The sequence below is a fragment of the Sesamum indicum genome, linkage group LG6, assembly GCF_026168435.1.
Source record: "Sesamum indicum cultivar Baizhima isolate 11 linkage group LG6, ASM2616843v1, whole genome shotgun sequence".
NCBI classification, from domain to species: Eukaryota; Viridiplantae; Streptophyta; class Magnoliopsida; order Lamiales; family Pedaliaceae; genus Sesamum; species Sesamum indicum.
This window is the reverse complement of record NC_142662.1, coordinates 26,819,037-26,837,979: the sequence shown is the minus strand read 5'-3', so window position 1 is coordinate 26,837,979 and position 18,943 is coordinate 26,819,037. Positions and strand designations below refer to the sequence as shown.

The following is an 18,943-nucleotide window of genomic DNA, read 5'->3' as shown; positions in this document are numbered from 1 at the left end:
AGGGTTGTATGGATGCCCTGAACATTGCCCGGGACATCAAGGCCCTACTCTGATTCACCAAACATTTTATTTTACTATTCATTATATGTCTGTAAAACTGAAAGAAATGGTAACTTGAATGTTAAAATACAAGTAAAACTCTCATGTGCTTAGGCCTGTTCATAACTGGGTATTATCCTATTCGGATTTGAATTCAATAAATATTTTTATTCAATTTTACTACTATAATCAATTAGGTCTTATACATATTAGAATGAATGAAATACTTATTCTTGTTTCTTTGTAATGATGTCATCCAAATATATTACTAAATTAATTTATTAAAAATATTTCATCAACTTACGATGTATAAAATAAATTAAAAGCTATTTGAAAATTTTAAAATATGCAAATTGAATATAGTTGAAATATATATAATGATCATGACTTTGTTTAAATAATAGGTCGTTATTAATCAGTTACACAATCGACATAGATTCAAGATAAGAATGAAAATTAAAGAATCAATAGGAAAGAAATATGAAAAGCATATTTAATTTTTGAAACAAATTTGTTAGTCTCATATTCACTTCATGTTCAAATTAATTTTATCAGAAATATAATTAGAGTTGTCACTATGAGAATAAAAATGAGAAACTCTAGCCAATCTTTTCAAAATGTAATTGCATAAAAACCTTGATGAAATATGTACAAAATATAAGAATTTTATATAAAAAGTAAATCTAATATGTTAATTTGTCAAAAAGTTACAAATTCAATAATTTTAAATCAACTGATAATTATAAATTTTTTTAGTATCAAACTTTACCATTCAATATCATACCTTCAAGTAAGTTTTAGTTTGGACCCCACCCATATCCAAAATATTTATTTTAATGAGTATGAATCCAAATATTCGCAACACCCACTCATTCACAGGTCGTGTGCTAGTAAAATATTGAGTTAAATATAATTTACCCCGTGTTAACAAAAAAGTGTAAAAAAAAACCTTGTAAAAAAAATAAAGTGAAATTAACTCCCCCTTGACACTATAAATTTATACAATTTACATCCCTATGGGCATCATTTTTTTAGTGTTACAGGATGGTAAATTGCAGTTTTTTTTACAGAGGTTTTTTTATATTTTTTCATTAATACAGGGCGTAAATTGAATTTAACCCTAAAATATTATGAGAAACAAGTAACATGTATACATCTGTATTTATTGTATGTTGTATTCTTGTAATAAGGGTAGGGTATATCAATAGTCGCTAGTCTTTATTGAATATGGGTACGAGTAGGATATAAATCATGCGGGTTGACAGGTCTATTCTCTCCCACGAGTTTCGGTTTGAAGATCACATGTCTAGTTTTATAAATTACAAAGAATCGACATTACTATTCTCCATCACCTAATATCACAACAATTCAACAGCCCCCAGAGCAAGCTCTGCCACCCCAAGCCCCCAAGTGAATTGTAAAACAACATGAGTAGGGTTGGGGGGAAGGGCTGTCGATGGTTTCAGGGTCAAATGCAGACCCTCAATCAAATATACCTACATTCTACAAAAATTAACTTCTGCACCATAAATGCAGAAATTTTCAATTATTATTAAAATGTAATGAAGCACTTACGCCCAAAGAAGACCGTCATGAACAATCTCTGAATTTGAAGCAGGGCTGTCGCCAAACTCACGTTGATCTATGGGTTCGTTTTGGCTGACAGGGTCCACATACGGATCTAACAGATCGGCTGATCTTTCTGATGGAATTCCATAGCCTTTGAGGATGCTCTCTGAAGCAGCTAAAGCTGATTCCCTCTCCAAAACAACCAAGAAGTTGTCTTCAAATTCAAACACTAGATATTTTTCCTTGCAAGCTGATCAGATGTCCGATGTTAGTGCAAGACCAGTTCAGGGTACAAGGAAATAAATAGACGAGATGCTAGTCCTTACAATCGACTAGATGGGCCAGGTGATGAATATTTCTGATCCAAGTTCCATTTAACTTCAAAACCTGTCATAGTTTTTCTCTCTATAAGTTCAATGGCACAAACTGCAAAATTTGCATACATGCATAAAAAGCACAAACAGAGGGACACAAAAGAGTTCAAAAATAGCTGTAGTTGACTTGCCTGTTCGTTGCTCATATCTTCATATCCAATGTTTACTTCGTTTGCCAGAACCTGTATAAACAGAAAAATGGTAAATCAAAGTCACCTTGAACACAAGTGCATTATGAAATATACACTTCTTTTGTTGGAACCATTTGCTTATTATAGCAGTTTTACTTGCAAAAACTTCAGTTTAATTGATGCCACTGTGACTTAGCAGTTTGAGTATCAACAAATTAACTGAATGAAAACTCCAGGAAGAGAAGCTGCTGCTGGGAGATGCATAACCAAGTGCATACCTGCGATAGGATTACTATCTGTTCTCCTTTGAACCTTGGCATAGAGTACCGTGCTTTAGTCAACAATTTTAACTGACAATGAAGAAGCTTCTAATCAACCAGAGAATTTAAGAGATACATAATTTATCATATATGTAAGGGAAAGAATGAAAGAAGTGGAGAAAAAGGTTACCCCAATGCTTTCTTCACATTCTTCCCTGTCAGAACAAACATAAATGAGGTTATCAAAGTATCATCTCTTTAAGATCTATGTTTTAGAATGGCTAATAGGAAAGTCAGTTAAATAACTGCAACAACTATTATTATAAAACTTACCCTATCAGAGGTTCTGAAAGAGGTGTAAACACCAAACCAGCAACTATTAAATATGATGGTTGATCTCCTTCAATGTGATATGGAACCTTCAGATGAATATAGTAGGAAAAGACCATTTAATCGCCAAGCCTTAATCCTGTTTAGAAAACTGAACAGTTTAATCATAAAACGAAATTACACTTACCAAATGTACTCGCGTATCCAAAATGACTTGAACTTTCAGAAACTGCCCTCCCCTAATAATGCCAAGTTCTGCTTCATCTCCCGTAAATCTGACAATGAGCATCATAGTAAGAGCATGAGCATCAGTTCAATAGCAAGTAAATGAGATGTTTCATTGGGACCCGAAGAGAAGTTAGTTTCCTAGAATAACTGGAAATCAAATGTATAGTCAGATCCTTAATTCAGGTTCAGGGAGGGCATGAGCTTTTCTAGACGACATTATCATACAATCATCAAAGATAACATGGAGGGTGCTCTATCCATAACAGGGGAAGACGAGTAGACCGTGAAAGGTGGGAGCAGATTTATGCACAAATAGTATGTCTCTTCCCATCTCTTATGAGAAGTATAACAGACCAAATATTCATGCCACTGACAATAAAATAATTCATGATAAAAATGAAGATGTAGCTTAGGTGTTAAAATTGGTATCCTTTTAGATACTGACACCCAGGCATAATAACAATAGATGTGCGCAATGGAGAAGGCTTGTAGAAAAATGGTGACAGTTAATTACAAATTCGTAAATGAAATATAGTAAGATTGATTTCATGATGAGTTCCATATAAAATTCAATATTCATGCAAAATAAATTTTACTTTTGACTGATAAGATAGCGGAACGCAATGCGCTCAGATGACCGGAAAGGTACTGTTCCTTCACACCCAACGCGAACATTGTCAAAGCTTACTATGACATCCCCCTGGAAGACAATTAAAGAACTAAATGTTACTTGACATGCAAAAAGGTCATCTTCTCCACTGTTCTACTGGATAATAAAGTAGAAAGTTTATTTTGTTCAAGCAGAACATAGAACTAATGCAAAAACCATTATCAATGAGATTAAACGCAATATGAAGTTAGCTCTGTTACTCAGTGTAATCAAATTTCAACCTGATTTATTTCTTTACAATCCTATGCAAATTTACCAGAGCAGCTAGCTTTACATGAAGCAGCGGTCCCAGCTGAAACATTATTTCGTCTTCTATTTTAAAAACTGAGAGTTCCAGAAACATGCCAGAGTTTTATCTAATAAACCTTCAATTCTGCAGTAAGGCAAGGGTGCATAATCCAGCATGCATCCAAAAGATAAAAGTGCTTCATCCAGTTATTATTTGAAACAAGATCGAGTAATAGCACTAATTCCAGTTTTAAAGCACCGAGCTTATTTTTTGTGTCATATACTTCCTGATTGAAAACAGAAAAATAATTCACTAGTCATTGGTTTACGAAGAAGCAAATACAATTGAGGAACAAAAGGACCGAAAGCATATCTTTTCACAATCTTTTCGGAAACAAAAAATTGATGAATACATAGAGGAACAGCAAGGAATCAAAAGCTGATGAATACACTGAAGTTAGATGTTTCAAGAAATTAAGGGAGTCATGAAGGACACAAACCAAAAATTGTGGTACCAACACATTAAAGTAAGTGACAGTTATTTGAGGTAAGAAAAGATCAACGAAAAGCTCTAGAAGTTTGAAGGTAGGCATACCTCCTTCAACACAGCATTGGCATGGGAAGTTGGTTCAACCTTTCGCACAAGTACACCCTGCAGAAAATTAGGAGACTATCAGGAGGCGTAAAATAGGCCAACCAAAGAAAAAAGCAGCAAAATAGTTAGTAATCTGGCAACGGAAAACGCCTTTTTCAGGCACAGCTAACCAAAATGATAGAAGATATTTACCAACATAAGTATCAAAGTTTATGCTCTTTTTGTTCTTCCCAGTTAAAAAAGAGATGGAAAAAGAATTACCATAAAGGACCAATTAGGAGGCCATGCAAGTAACAATAGGAGCTACCAGAAAAAGTGACTCAATGGAGGAGTCTAAAGAGCAAACAAATAGCAAAGGGAAAAGGTGGAAGAAGAGCTGAGTTAACAGTGCTTTGAAATTAAGAGCAAATTTTTCAGCAGGAATGATAAACAACATAACTTGCCACTTAAGATCTGTACCTCACAGTGTGCTACATTTGTGAACAATGCAAACAAATATTTTGCTTCACCAGATAATAACATCCAAAAGCATCATCATGAATGCCAAAGCAAGCACCCCGTATTGCCTCACCAGCTCTTAATTAAAGTATAGCCAAATTACTCTTAGCATCCAAGATATTAATCCACCAAACCTATTAGTTGAAACTTCCAGAATCCAGATAGATAATCAATCTCAGGGCATATATTGATATAGAATAATAAATGTAGATACTAAAATCAAACAATATTCCATAACCACACTCCATGAGAATATCAGTTCTTGGTAACACAATATAAGTTGATGTGTCAAATAATAGCAGCAAAAAATATAAGTGTCAAACACACAAATCGGCGGATCCTTCCAATCGTGTTAATAAAAAGAGAAAGACCTCATTAGTTGGCACATTTAAGCATGCCCGCAAAGCTGGATTCTCCAATTTTTGCAACAACACACCAAGAGAAGGAAAACCTGAGAATTCAGCATACTTCCATGAGTAGTAATCTTCAAGATTTATCAAATGCTCTATTGCTCATAGAAAAGAAAATATATTTAGATGATTCAGAAAAAGAATTCACATGAGGTTGCATCAATTCAGTGCTTTCTCTGTAGCACATCCTGGCATCACTTTATGAGGGAAGACTTTTGTGGGGAAAATAAAACCAGGTAACAATGGGAGCCCAATAAAATATGACGATAGTCACATTCCTTAATTTTGTGCAATGTGGTTGAAGTAAGAAATAAATACTGATGCATCCTCGACCAATGTCCATGGGGTGCATGACTGGGTGGGCTATGCCACACTGGAAAAGGAAAATGAAAATATGAAAAGAAATGGCAAATAACTGCACATGAAAGAAACAAAATACACCTAGGATGTATGAGATAGATTATTCTCATACAGGGACGGATTGAGACAGGAATAAAACCCTCAGTGTCTCACAAAGGTGTAGAATATAATGCTTAATGAAAGATTCTGACATTAGTCAAAGAAAAAGAAACTTGCTACTATTATATGTCAGCAGCAAACACTGACCAGCACATCTCATCTGAAGGAAAAACATGGTACAACATCAAACTCCTCGGTTTATCTTAGTTTAATCATTGCACATATCAATGACTCAGTCAATAGAATTTACATGAAAGTCTTTAGCTCTTATTTTCCACTTCAGGAGGGTCAATAACAAATAATTAGTTAATGATAGGAATTGGTAAATCTTCCTCCTATTTTCAGATGGCCAGCAATCAAAATCCATGAATTTCGATCAGTTAAAAGTACATGTTTGAGTCCCTCAAAAGAACATATCTCATCCAGACAACTACGACATCTCTGCAACATATCTCCAGTCCTTCTAAATACACCATTTTAATATTTTTAAAAGCCAGCACTCATAGAAATCTGTCCCGTGGCTCACTCTTATTAATGTTAGCATGCAGCACTTAATTGAATAAGTAGCAGATCTCTTCATCATGAAAAGCACAATACAATGAAAATTACTAGTTCATGGAAGCCTCACCGGTGTATTTCCCATTCTTCTCATAATCTTCAAGAAAATGAGATACAACTGTCGTTGGAATCACATAACCAATATTCTCAACATCATCAGATCTGTATACCTAAAAGAAAGGTCCTCTGAGAATATGATAGTGAAAGAAATGGCTGATGAGGGACAGGAAACCATTGGATCTCTCAAACGAGGACCAGGAACACCTTAAAGAAAAAGATGAAAACAACTCCAGAAGGCACAATGGATTCACAAAAGTGCAGCCTAATATCAATTCTCACCAAAATAAAGTGGATAAACAAAAGAGCATCAAAACTTCCAAAATTCCTTGAAATCAAAGTTAACTTAAAGAGCCTACCTGGAACGCAACCCCAATGCACTCTCCTTTGTCATTGAACGCAGGGCCACCGCTATTACCTAAAATATGATTAGCAAAAGCAATGGAAAATGGTATAAGGATAGAACATAACTATGGGAGAATACGAGTGTCGTAAGCCATAAGAAGTGATGAGTTAGCAAAATGGGAGATATATCTAACCAACAACAGATAGTTCCAACTAGAAAGTACTACTCCTAGTTTCACACATATACTTACCAGGATTTATTGCGGCATCAATTTGAATACCAAGTAACTCAGAAGATCCATGAGCATATGATGTTACCTGAAAGTAAATGACAAGTATTGAGCTTAATAGAAAGAATCAGGACTAGTGAGTTGGATATAACTTCTGATCCTCTTTTTCCTTTAATGTAAATGCATCCATAGAGACAGAGAATTTTCTTACACACAGCTACCTGAATAAGTGTGATGAAAAGAGCATCAAGTAATATGCACTATAAAGTTAGATATCCTCCACAATACATGAAAGGAAATTAACGTTGTTGTATATATTAAAGCCCCTAGTTTTCATTAATCAAACTTAACTGATTTTGTCACTCTGACCTCAGACACTGACAGACTGACTTATATTATGTCGTTCTCTCCACAGGCTGCCTACAGTTATACCAATAGTCAAACATCCAAATTTCCAATACTTTTATAATTTCAAAGAATGAAATTGGTTTTGAGCCTTTAAATGCCACTTAGCAACATATAGGTTTGTTCCATCAAAGTTAAAAAGAGTTAAGAGCTTCATTATTTGTTACAACAGTAAGTACTAGGCGTTTAGAAGTAAATACAAAAGAAAGACTTAACAAAATCAAACACCATAGCAGACTGTTTCTTTCAGGAGAATACTGCTCCATCTAGGTATTTATCCCAAGTTGTACAAAACAGAAGCCCTCCAAGATATTACTTTTGGTTGGACTGGAGGATCTTATAACAAAACATGGAGCAATTCTCGAGGACTCTTCAACTGAAGGAGGAGAGAGATAGACACAATAATACGAGCTCATGAACCAATGGCCATGGACATCCTAAATATCACTTGAGATACCTTTCTTGACCATATTCATAATTGACAACACATTCTTGCAAAAAGCAAGAAACTTGTGCTTCATGCTGCCAAATTTTCCTTGTTCCGAAGTTCAGTTTAGCTTTTTAAAAGGTCAAGAGCTCATACAAGTTTCCAGATCAGGAATATAGGCCTCAGGCCACTGATGATGCAAAAACCTTCCTCAAGGAAAATAGATAATGACAACCATCACTATGCAAACTATAGATGTACTAGATCAAATGATGCAAGTTTGAAAGACAGCCAAGGATGCAAAAGCTGAAGTTCATTTCTGAATCATCAAAAATTCTGGGTTGCTTCTAACTCTAAAATTACATTTAAAAAAAAAAATCTTGAGGTTTTGTGTGTGTGGGCTCTTTTCTACAACAAAATGTATGTGTTTTCCCACATCAAGAGATGGCTGAGACATCTTTTTTATTTTTCAGCAAAATTATGAATTCCGAAAGGATTATATTTCTGCTTCCAGCAAAATAATATATCTTATGTCCAAGATGATTCGTCCAGATTACAAAATAAACTTTAGTTTCCATCAGGATGTAGGCCAAGGCCTCATATTCTAATCAATGGCGTGGCGATTATATGGATAATATGTAATCCTAGAGTTTCATAGAGTGAACAAACCTCAATTCTTGATACTACCCCCTTCGACACTGAAATGGTTTCTCCTCCAAGAGGATAACCAACAACAGTCACTGCATCCTGCAAATTCCAGAGGCATAAAGGGAAACATGGGTAAGAAAAAGTAAAGAATCAGTTTAAGGCAATCACATTGAGATTAGACACAAATGATGCCATTTGGCAAAAGGCATGTAATCCCCTGCAAGTCTCAAAGTCTATATGGCGCATGTGCCATAAAAACAAGCTATGCACATGAGAATAAGCACTCACAGACACAAACGAAGTACAATTTTAACACAAAGCTAAACTGAATGTACTTGGAAAGACAGACATAAAAACACACTCAGATTGAGATTTCGGAAATATTATTTAACTGAAAGCAGACGTAAACCAGTTACACAAGAACCAAGCAAGAAAATATGTTATTTATTTTCCATCACAATCAGCTTCCTATCTCTGTGAGACCAATCCAAAACTATTTTACAAAGACATGGAGTTCATTTGTTTTTACAAGTGAATAATACTGGGAGACATCAGAAGAAGAAAACACAAACCATATGGAAAACAGATGTATTATACAGGAAGAGATGTATCCAGCGCAACTCAGTTACATTTATCAATTAAATGCTACCCATGTAAGTGTAACTTTGATATGTGGATTTCTATTATTTCCAGAAGTAGAAGATGACTGCAAAAAAACTTATAGCAGAAAAAAAAAATGGAAATTGGCGATTTCTGCAGTGTCACAGATTATGTTGGCATCTCCTGTGCAAGAACAGATAGCAACAAAAAAAAAACAAATGCACTGAAACACAAGAAAATCAAGAGAACATAATATTGCATGCTTATATATAACAATAAGGGGCCAAACAAGGTGTCTTACTTGGAAAGTAGAGGAAGATCAAACAAGCGTACCTGCAAATTAGGCAAGCATCCAAAATGAAGAGGCTCAGCTCCTTGCCAAAATTCCTTGCTTTCAACAGAAAGCAAAGCTATATCACATTCTACGCCTCTTGCTAGGACCTGTAATTATGACTGAGTACAGCGTAAGTACCTCATCAAAGATACGCTATGAATTTCCACTTTCCTCTATCGGTTACTTTCCTTCTTTTTCTTCTTTCTTTTTTTTTGGTGTCTTTACTTTCTCCTTGGGTCAGAAAGTGCACGTATGGTTACATTAATTCATTAGCATGCATCTGAGAGATTACTATTTAGTGTTTCTTCAAACTTAAAGATTTAGAGTAAAAAACCTTTGTTTTTATCTATCGTTCCGACCTCAGATGAGGATTGACATTATCTAACAGATCAAAGGCCAAATTTCAATAGACAGCATAAGATATCAGATTCATTCATTGCTTAGGCTTTCATCTTCATAAGTTGCTGGGTCATATATACCACTTTTGGCACTTGTCCGGTAATATTAGGAGGTTTCATGAAAAGAGTGAAAGTCGTATATATAGTAAAAGAAGAATATAATGGCAGTGGCTAGTCGAATCTCAAAGATGGCTACCTTGGCAACATACTTTGTATCATCCCCTCTTCTTTTCACTTTGACCTGCAACCAAACAAAAATTTGAACTAGTAAACGAAGGACACTTATAGTGCAAATGAGGACAAAAAATCAATGAGGAAGCTGGTTAGGTTTGAATCCTTAATTGCCAATCCATTAGCTTAAATTCCATTGACTGGAGAATGGTACAAGAGCGCTAACATTCAAGACTTGCTTAATTTTCTAATAGTATTAGAAAAATATTAGCTAACAAGGAATAGGGTTTCAAATGACACTGGATTTTAAAGGAAATTGAAATCAAGGATAGTGAATATAGTAAATCATTGATTTTTCTGCCCAAAGATTATAAATTCCTTAAAACTCCAAAACTAACCAATCAGATGTGGCCCACATGCAAACAGGGAGCATATAAGACATGCCTTAATACTGAGTCTTGTCAATAGGACACTGATGCAAAGATGGGTCATTTCCTTCCACTCAATACCTCAAGCATGTTATGATGCAACATGTGCATAAGCAAGAACAGAATGGAATCAAAAGTTCAGGTGTTACCTGTGTATTATGTTCAACACAGTGTGCATTTGTCAATAGCTTCCCATCCCCAATCATGAAAGCACTGCAGGGCATGCAAAAACTTTCATCAGTCTGAATCAAAAAGGGAGGTTGCAATTAAGAAGTTCAGAAATGCTTTTCAACTTAGGTTCAAGAAAAGATAACAGCTTCTTGCAAAATGAAACTCGGAGAAAAGGTGTCTCAGACATGCCTTCCTGTGCTTGTGTACTGTCGTTGTTTCTGCCAAGGAAGGGAATAGTCCGGGGCAGTATGAGTACAGTAAACCTAAATGGCAGGGAGGAAAAAAGAGGAAAAAGTTAGCAAGGACGATAGCATATTAGAATTACAAAACAAGGATTTTCTACAACTTTCAGCACAAGTTCCTATTAAGACGTCATTTGAGACTTTAACAAAATTATATTGAGGGAAGATACACAAAACAAAATACAGATAAAGGAAAATAAATATGAATACCACAATTTTTTTACATGTTGATAAGAAACCAAGTTTCACAAACATATATGAGTAATTGCAAACAGTATTCATTAATTAACTGAACCATTAAATATTTCATGCTTGAATAAACTAAACACTGATGAAGAACATAAAAATGAGCATCCGAATTTTACAACATATATGAATAATTGCAGGCAATGCTCATTAACACCGTTAAAATTCATGTGTTAACTTCAAGCATCAAAAGAATGACCAATCAAAGCTTCATCAATAAAAGAATTATAGAAGTCATGTTTGCATCTAAATGATTTCAAGGTGTTTGGGTTGATATTATTTTGGTATATAGAGAATAAAGCATACAAGGAGGGAAGTAACAAGTAAAAAATGAGTAGGCAAGGGCTCTAATGCAGAATGTAGGAAGCATAAGCCTGCAAGCAAAATGCAGGATCGAGAAAAAGTTCATTTTGTCTTTCTCATGTGTAAAAACAGGTGGAGAAAAAGTAAACTGCAGCTAAAGCCTAAGGAAAGAAAAAGTAAAAGAATGATACTAATATAACTACAATATTAATAAACAGTAGATATTCACCTTAACAACAGCATTAAGGAAAGAAGCATTCTGAAGATTACCCGCCTCAACCTGGGAAAGGTAACTGATTAGGCTTGAGGACTGAAATGAAATCAGCTAAAATTGCCCGCAGTATTGCTACTAATAGTAAGTCAGAAAATAATATTTGCACGAAATCATAAGCTTGTAATATTTCCATTTGTAGCATGTCGGCTAAAAATTTAATAGAAAAGAGTGATAGAGATAATTACCAAATGTCAAATATAAGGATGACAGTTTCACAAGTAGCTGATAGGAAACAATAGATGAGCATCAATAACTTGAAAATTTGCAGAGAATGTTTATTTATGCCAGGAAGACAACAAAGGTACTATTGAGTTCTACTAAAATCTTTCACATCATCAGTAAATTACAATTTACAAGCAAGTTATTGAACAGCAATGACCAGATCATAATTGACTAATCCCTGGTTCTCAAGCACCATTCACCTCCACATCTCCTTCCCACCCAAAAGGAAAATGAACACTTAGATAGATCATAAATGCACCTGCTGGCTTTATTGACAATGATTGAGGTTAATGGATCCAGGTACCTGTTGTTCCTTCAAGTCAACCAGAATTCCCTGGCTTTCTTTCTTCTGTACACCAAGTGATTTGAACACTGTTGATTGGGACCGTCCAGCTTTATTCCAATCACTTCTACCCTCAGAATTTGGAAAGGACCTTTCATCTCTTGATTTCAGCTTAAATTTCAGAGTGCTAACTTCATTCTGGAATCAAGAACAAGATATAAGGGGCTTAGTAGACATAGGCTAATCATTTTCATTAAGCAGGATATACAGGACTAGACTCTTTCACCAAAAGTATTCAAGGACAACATATAGAAGGGCATCATAAAATCATAAGATTATATTAGTCTTTTTCTTGAATACTATTATACTGGACTAGCCTCTACTAGAGAATGTATTCCAAAACAAGATATAAAAGATTTTCATACTCTTATACTTTTCCTCAAGTAAATAAACTAGTACATCTTCACAATAAAGCAACAAGAAATAATCCAAGAAAAACATAAATGGCTTTAGTAGAATTCCTACAATTCTTCCTTCCATAAAATTGTATTAATATGTGTTTATCTCAGTTCAAGAATCAATACTTCTCACTCAAAAAGACAAGAAACCAAAAATATCGGATACAAGAAAATAAGGCTCCGTCATACCTGAATGCCGAATTTACAGAGGGATTTCTTGGGTTTTCCTTGAATCGGAGCTTGATTCTGATCATCGGAGGGTTTACGAACACTAGACAAATAAGTCGGCCTACGCGAAGTGGAGAAGAGGCTGTAGGTGGTGGTGCAGCCGGTGGAGAACCAGCAGTTTGCGGCTGCGATTGCCATTAAACGTTCAACAATGAAGAGAGAGTGAAGTAGGTCTGCGGTTTCCTTATCCTTTTGTAACGTATATAAAAACGGTCAATTTGATTAGCGCACGCTTTGGCGCTCCCGTATTTCCTTTTTTATTAGTGACATAAATATTTGAACTCCCCTATATAAAAATTAGTACAACTTTATTTAATTGATTACCAATCATTGTCTTTTTTCTTAAAAGAATAAAAATTATATTAAAATATCAATATTTCAATAAATTGAACAATTCAACACAATATAGATTCAACCAACACTTAAATATAACTGAAAATTATTGAAATAAATATCAATAAATTCATACAAAAATAAATATTCACGTGTTCGATAAGACTGAAATTTATAATCTTTAACTTGCTCATAATGCATTGTGATAGCCCCTCTATATTTCTTACACCGGCCTAACGCACACCCATCAACCCAATTGGTCTCAAATAGTTTGGCCCATGGACAAGTAAAAAAGGCCCACAAAGCCTTTTCTCTTATATTTACTAAATTCGCAAAGTCATTTTCAACTCGATACGTCATCAAACAACTAGACAGACCCATCATACAGATTATCAACACATTAGGATATATCACCTTAAAATGTCTCCAGCATGCTCCTAGCCGTCGGCAACCTTGCTAGTAACCAGTAAGTAACAAAATTCCAGAAGACTCAGACAGACTGAACAAGACTTAATCAAAATGTCATAACTCCTTCAAGATAAATCCAAATATTGAGATTCTTTTTTTGTTATTTAGCTAACACATATACCATCCAATGACACCAAAAGTCACCTATAAATGGAGGCTCCATACAATCATTTAGTAACATTTACTCTCACACTTGAACTCTTACTCCTACACTCAACTCTCTATCGATTTTAGCAACTTTTAGCACACTTTTTGTACTCCATACAAATTATATAACTTTTTTCTTCATATTTCACCATTACTCTCGCATCATTTCAAGTTTTTTCTTCATTTTATTCAATAAACATTACTCAATTAAGTATCGAAGTGTTAACATCTGTTTTGCATTTAGTCTCCAGTCAATTTTAAAATTTGTCTGAAGATCTTTCGATCTTTGTGGTGCGGCTGAAATCTAGTACATATCATAGTGCTAAATTGGTTTTTTTTATTATAAATTTAAGGGACAATTACACTCTCCTCCCCTGAAATTTAGTGTAATTACATGTAGACTTCCTTCGTTTGAGAAATTACATCTAGCACCCCTGAGATTTGTTTCCGTCTAACAAATTAGTATATCCGCTAATCAAAATTCACATAATTTGCTGATATTAACAAAAAAGTTAAAAAAAGGGATCTATATTTACCCCCATTGAATTATTACTAATTTATTGCAAGCCAAATAATTTTTTTTATAATGGAGTGGTTATTTCATCATGGTTGGAGGTTATATGCATGTGTGTGGATGGGTTGCCTTGGAGGCAAACTTGGGAGTTATTAATTTTGAATTTAATTATATGTAATAAAACTACACACATATCATGCATAACCATTAACATGAGCCAAGAAATTTGCGCCTTTTTGTCTCTTTCAAAATATTCTCCTTTTGTTCTATATTAAATTGGATTTAAGTTAGAACATAAAGCAATCCAAAAGCATTATGTTTGGAGTTGTTTTTCTTTTTATTCTTTGTTATATCTAGCAATAGAAAAAGAACTATATCTATTCCATTATGTGGTGTGGATAACTTAGAGATTCTAGTTTAAATTTTCAAGTGAACATAACGGGAGAACGTAAAGGGAACAACGCATGTTGTTGCTCAAATATAGAAAGAAAAAGGTAAAATTTTATGTTTTTTTTTTCTATGCTTTTTGTTTCATCCTATAGGCACTTGTCTAGCATATTTATATGTTTATTATTATACTTTTGATAAACTCCAAATGCCCGGAAATTTCAAAGGGAACACCCATTTGAACCATTTTAATTTTTTTATTTCATGTTCCGATGCATTCCCGAGCCATACCGATTCTTTGACAAGTATACAACAAAATTATGGTTGGTTGAATAAGAAAAAGGTTGAATGCAAATAATTGATGTTGTGTTTGTACAAGTAGATACTAGTGGTTCTAGTGGCACGGTGCCAGACATTGGTACAATGCAAATGATGTGATGAGAAAGGAGGGTAGATTTTACATATATAAAAGCAAGAGAATTCTCATCTCTAGTTGAGGAGTAAAATAAGAGAGAGATTTGATGGGTTCTAAAAGCGACCTGCTTGTTTGCACAGCTTTAGAATGTGAAAGTGGAGAAGAAATGTTGAGTGCGATGGAGTTAGCCAAGAAAGAAGGAGCAGATATTGTGGAACTCTGCGTTGCTTCCATGTCTTTCTCCCACATTTCGGAGCTTGAACGCCTCTTCACCCTCAGAACCTTACCCTCCATTCTCTCTTTCGGGTATTTGTTTTCTCCGAAATTTTGGTCTTATTCCATAATGCTGGATTCCTTGCTATTTCCGTACTTGAATTTTATTTGATGGTCTTAAGTTATAATACAGTAATTAGAGTTGTTTTCATCAATATTTCCACCTTTAGAACAGCCTATTATTGTGTTTAAATTCAAGCATCCCATTTGTTTTTCTTTTTCTCGTTCGAATTTGTATAAAAGCAAAAGAAAAATCTTTAAGTTTTAACCGGGGTGGGTGGCTCTTGATTGATGCGCTCTCATGGTAGATAGGTCACACCAAAAATATTTCTACTTTGGATGCATACGGACAGAGTTTGGAAATGTTCCTTTCCCAAAATAAAACTAGCAGACAACCACTTATTGCACACAGTTCAAATATCTAAATATCTAAATTGATAAATAATGTTTGATATTTCAAAGTATTTTATAAATAAAAATAAATTATATAAACTACTAAAATTAATCTAAAATATTATCAATATAATAAAAAAATTGGTGTAGCGTATAAAATTAAGTAGAGTTACTTTTCTTTAAAATAATAATAATAATTGCAGTTACTCTCTAATTAATTTGATGATGATTTAATTTGCAAATACTAATATATATATATATATTGAAAATAATATAATTATTCAAAGCATGAGGGATATTTTTGTCCAACCAAAAGGGTAAGTGTTATATTTGTTAATTTAATGAGATAAATGCTACATTAGGAATAGTTCAAGGGGCAAAATGTATTTTACCCTTTTTTTTTATATTAATATTTGTTGAAAAACATGACCAAATTCGGTAGGCCCAAATCCACAGCCCCAACCCACCACTTGGAAAGCCTGACTCGTCCCACCGACCCGATCAACCTATTACCTGACTCGGTTCCCATTTTTAAATGATTGAAACCCTTCGACTTCTTATTCTTTTCCCTTGACAGCATTTATTCACCTTCCTCGTATTCTTCCCTCTTTCTCGTTTTTTTGCGCAATCATCAATGGCTTCTCCCTATTTATTCACTGCCTTCGAAAAGAAAAAATAAAAGACATAGGTAAACTTGAGTGGTTTGATGGTGCCTCAGTGGCGTGGGTTAGCCTTGGTGATTGTCGTCCCTTGGTGGGTTTGAACAACCGGTGGTTGGGTTGTCGGCCTTTGTTGCTGTGAGCTTCCCCATCGGATCCGCCTCCCTGAGCCAAAATTATTTATCATTGTTGTGTTTTCTCACTGTTCCTATTAATTTATAATAATTGTTATATTAGTTTATATTCTGCTATAATAATTATATTTTTTTGTCGGCTCACTGTAAGAATAAACTTCCACCAATATTGATGAAGTATTTACCATTGTTAGTATTGGGATTATGATATGATGAGCGTCGGCCTCAATTTATTATAACGACGACTTTTCTCAGGCCCGATGACCTTAAACAGCCATGCACAAGATGCTCTGAGAGTACACGGTTAGAAATTCTAAGACGGGCCGTTGAATTAGACATCGAATTTGTCGAAATTTACCATCAGGTCCGTCACCAATACCCCAATTCTCTCTCTCTCCTTCTTTTTCTTTTCTTTTCTTTTTTTTTTTTTTTGTTTGGCCATTGTAAGGAAGAAAAAGGAGATACTAAGGAAAGTTAATGATCACTTTTTCTTTAAGTGTATAAGTGTATACCAACCACACGACAATAAATATATCGTGTTGGATCACTGTTTAGATTCGACCAAACTCGATTTGAGTTAAAATTTTCCAACTATTGTTTATGTTGCAGGTGTGTACTAAGGAGTTGATTAATGAGCTCAAGAGACAAAGATCAAAGACGAGGATTATAGTATCAAATCATGTAAATAAAGGAGGTTTTACCAGAGAAAAACTCGCTGACTTGATCATTGGCATGCAATCTACGGATGCAGATATCATTAAACTTGTGATCAATGTCGAGTCTATTACAGATGTAGCGCCTCTCTTCCACATGCTCACACATTGTCAGGTACCACTTATTGCTAGAGCAATGGGAGAAAGAGGTCTGATCAGCCAACTCTTGGGGCCAAAATATGGTGCTTCCATGATATTTGGATCTTTAGGGGGCAAATTTGTACCTGGCTTGCCACCTCTAGTTAGCATCAAACATGTATATAAGTTAGAAAATATGAATGCAGACACGAAAATCTTCGGTGTTGTCTCGAATCCCGTAGGCCATAGTAAAGGCCCTCTTCTGCATAATCCTGCATTCAGACAGACAGGGTATAATGGGATTTACGTACCGCTTTTAGTCGATGACATAAAGGAATTCTTCAGAGTCTACTCCTGCAATGACTTTGCTGGTTTCAGGTATGTGCTGTTTGCCACAAAGATGTCTTTTTTTCATGTATTAGATCGTATTTTCGTGCATATCTAAAGTGTGGAGTTGTTTGTAGTGTGGGAATACCGCACAAAGAGACTGCCGTGAGTTGCTGTGATGAAGTTCATCCTCTTGCTCTGGTATGTTTCCAAGTTTCAATTGTGCTGCAGAAACCGGGAGATCACTTACATGGTTTGTATTTTTCAGTCAATAGGAGCAGTAAACACCATTGTTCGGAGGCCTATGGATGGGAAGCTTGTCGGTTATAATACCGATTGTGAGGCTTGTATAACTGCTATTGAAGATGCATTTAGAGGTATCTGTCTCCTCTCTGTTTGCTGTCAATAAGGTGTATAGTTATCTAAGCATAGCTCGGTTATTGACATTGAGACTCTTGAATCAGAACGTTTTGTCCGAAATGGAGAAGCATTGCATGTTTCACCAATTGCTGGAAAATTGTTTGTATTGGTTGGAGCCGGTGGAGCTGGAAGAGCAATAGCGTTTGGTGCTAGGAGCAGAGGGGCCAGAGTTGTTATATTCAACCGCAATTTTGGTAGGAACTTAACTCAAAGTAAAGCCTGGGGATTGAGTTTCCATCTGCAATGGCTATGAACTAATTCTACTTTTCCTCTGTGTAAAGAAAGGGCTAAGGCTCTTGCAATGGCAGTGTCCGGTGAAGCTCTGCCATATGAAAGCTTAAACGACTTCCGGGCTGAGAAAGGAATGATTCTTGCAAATGCTTCTGCTGTGGGTATGGAGCCAAATACAGATCAAACTCCTGTGTCCAAGGTTTTGTATCCTCCTCAGCCATTGGAGAGTAGCCCTTTTGATGTATGTGGAACTAACTTATACTAATTGGATAGTGCATCTCCATTTGCCTTTTAGGTTGCTTTAAAATCATATGAACTGGTTTTTGATGCGGTTTATACGCCAAGAAACACCCGGCTATTGCAAGAGGCTGCAGAGGTTGGAGCCACAGTTGTGAGCGGTGTAGAGATGTTCATCAGACAGGCTCTTGGCCAGTTTAAACTGTTCACGGGTGGATTAGGTACTCAACTAGCTCTCATTTCTCGTTTGCTCGTTTCCAATTTAAATCATATAGTGATATGCATTACTTTTGCCAAATGTGTTGGCAATTTTTTCCCTCGTTCCAGCACCAGAAGATTTCATGCGCAAGATTGTACTAGAGCAATTTTGATGCAGATCTATCGTAACAGCCGTC

At 35.2% G+C, this 18,943-nt stretch overlaps 2 protein-coding genes across 2 annotated transcripts in view; one reads left to right on the top strand and one right to left on the bottom strand.

Annotated features, from left to right (window-relative positions):
• Window positions 1-1,236: 1,236 nt before the first annotated feature.
• On the bottom strand, window positions 1,237-13,039 carry DEG2 (DEGP protease 2). The gene is made up of 21 exons (XM_020695140.2): window positions 12,781-13,039; window positions 12,155-12,331; window positions 11,584-11,634; window positions 10,753-10,826; window positions 10,542-10,605; window positions 9,990-10,034; window positions 9,395-9,502; window positions 8,483-8,560; window positions 7,003-7,069; window positions 6,766-6,824; window positions 6,420-6,519; window positions 5,294-5,373; window positions 4,425-4,481; window positions 3,528-3,631; window positions 2,891-2,978; window positions 2,707-2,792; window positions 2,564-2,588; window positions 2,392-2,463; window positions 2,114-2,164; window positions 1,935-1,995; window positions 1,237-1,858 (listed from the first exon to the last, which is right to left on the bottom strand). The coding sequence occupies exons 1-21, from the start codon at window positions 12,955-12,957 to the stop codon at window positions 1,611-1,613; spliced, it is 1,872 nt and encodes a 623-aa protein (XP_020550799.1). The 5' UTR covers window positions 12,958-13,039; the 3' UTR covers window positions 1,237-1,610.
• Window positions 13,040-15,050: 2,011 nt separating this feature from the next.
• LOC105163191 (bifunctional 3-dehydroquinate dehydratase/shikimate dehydrogenase, chloroplastic) overlaps window positions 15,051-18,943 on the top strand; it is a 4,082-nt gene continuing 189 nt past the window's right edge. The window contains exons 1-9 of the mRNA XM_011081447.3: window positions 15,051-15,389; window positions 16,798-16,906; window positions 17,152-17,711; window positions 17,798-17,861; window positions 17,929-18,037; window positions 18,125-18,274; window positions 18,362-18,510; window positions 18,607-18,769; window positions 18,876-18,943. The exon at window positions 18,876-18,943 is cut by the window's right edge and continues 189 nt beyond it. Coding sequence (XP_011079749.1) covers window positions 15,190-15,389; window positions 16,798-16,906; window positions 17,152-17,711; window positions 17,798-17,861; window positions 17,929-18,037; window positions 18,125-18,274; window positions 18,362-18,510; window positions 18,607-18,769; window positions 18,876-18,919 — 1,548 coding nt within the window. The 5' untranslated portion in view covers window positions 15,051-15,189 and the 3' untranslated portion in view covers window positions 18,920-18,943. The remainder of the gene's footprint in view (window positions 15,390-16,797; window positions 16,907-17,151; window positions 17,712-17,797; window positions 17,862-17,928; window positions 18,038-18,124; window positions 18,275-18,361; window positions 18,511-18,606; window positions 18,770-18,875) is intronic.

Bases quoted from the DNA above. Each gene is read 5' to 3' on its own strand.
- DEG2 (XM_020695140.2), bottom strand. From the start codon at position 12,957: ATGGCAATCGCAGCCGCAAACTGCTGGTTCTCCACCGGCTGCACCACC. The intron at 7,070-8,482 runs GTTTGTTCACTC...ATTTACTTTCAG, and splicing joins GGGTAGTATCAAGAATTGAG to GTAACATCATATGCTCATGG. The intron at 1,996-2,113 runs GCAAGTCAACTA...AAACTATGACAG, and splicing joins AAGATATGAGCAACGAACAG to GTTTTGAAGTTAAATGGAAC.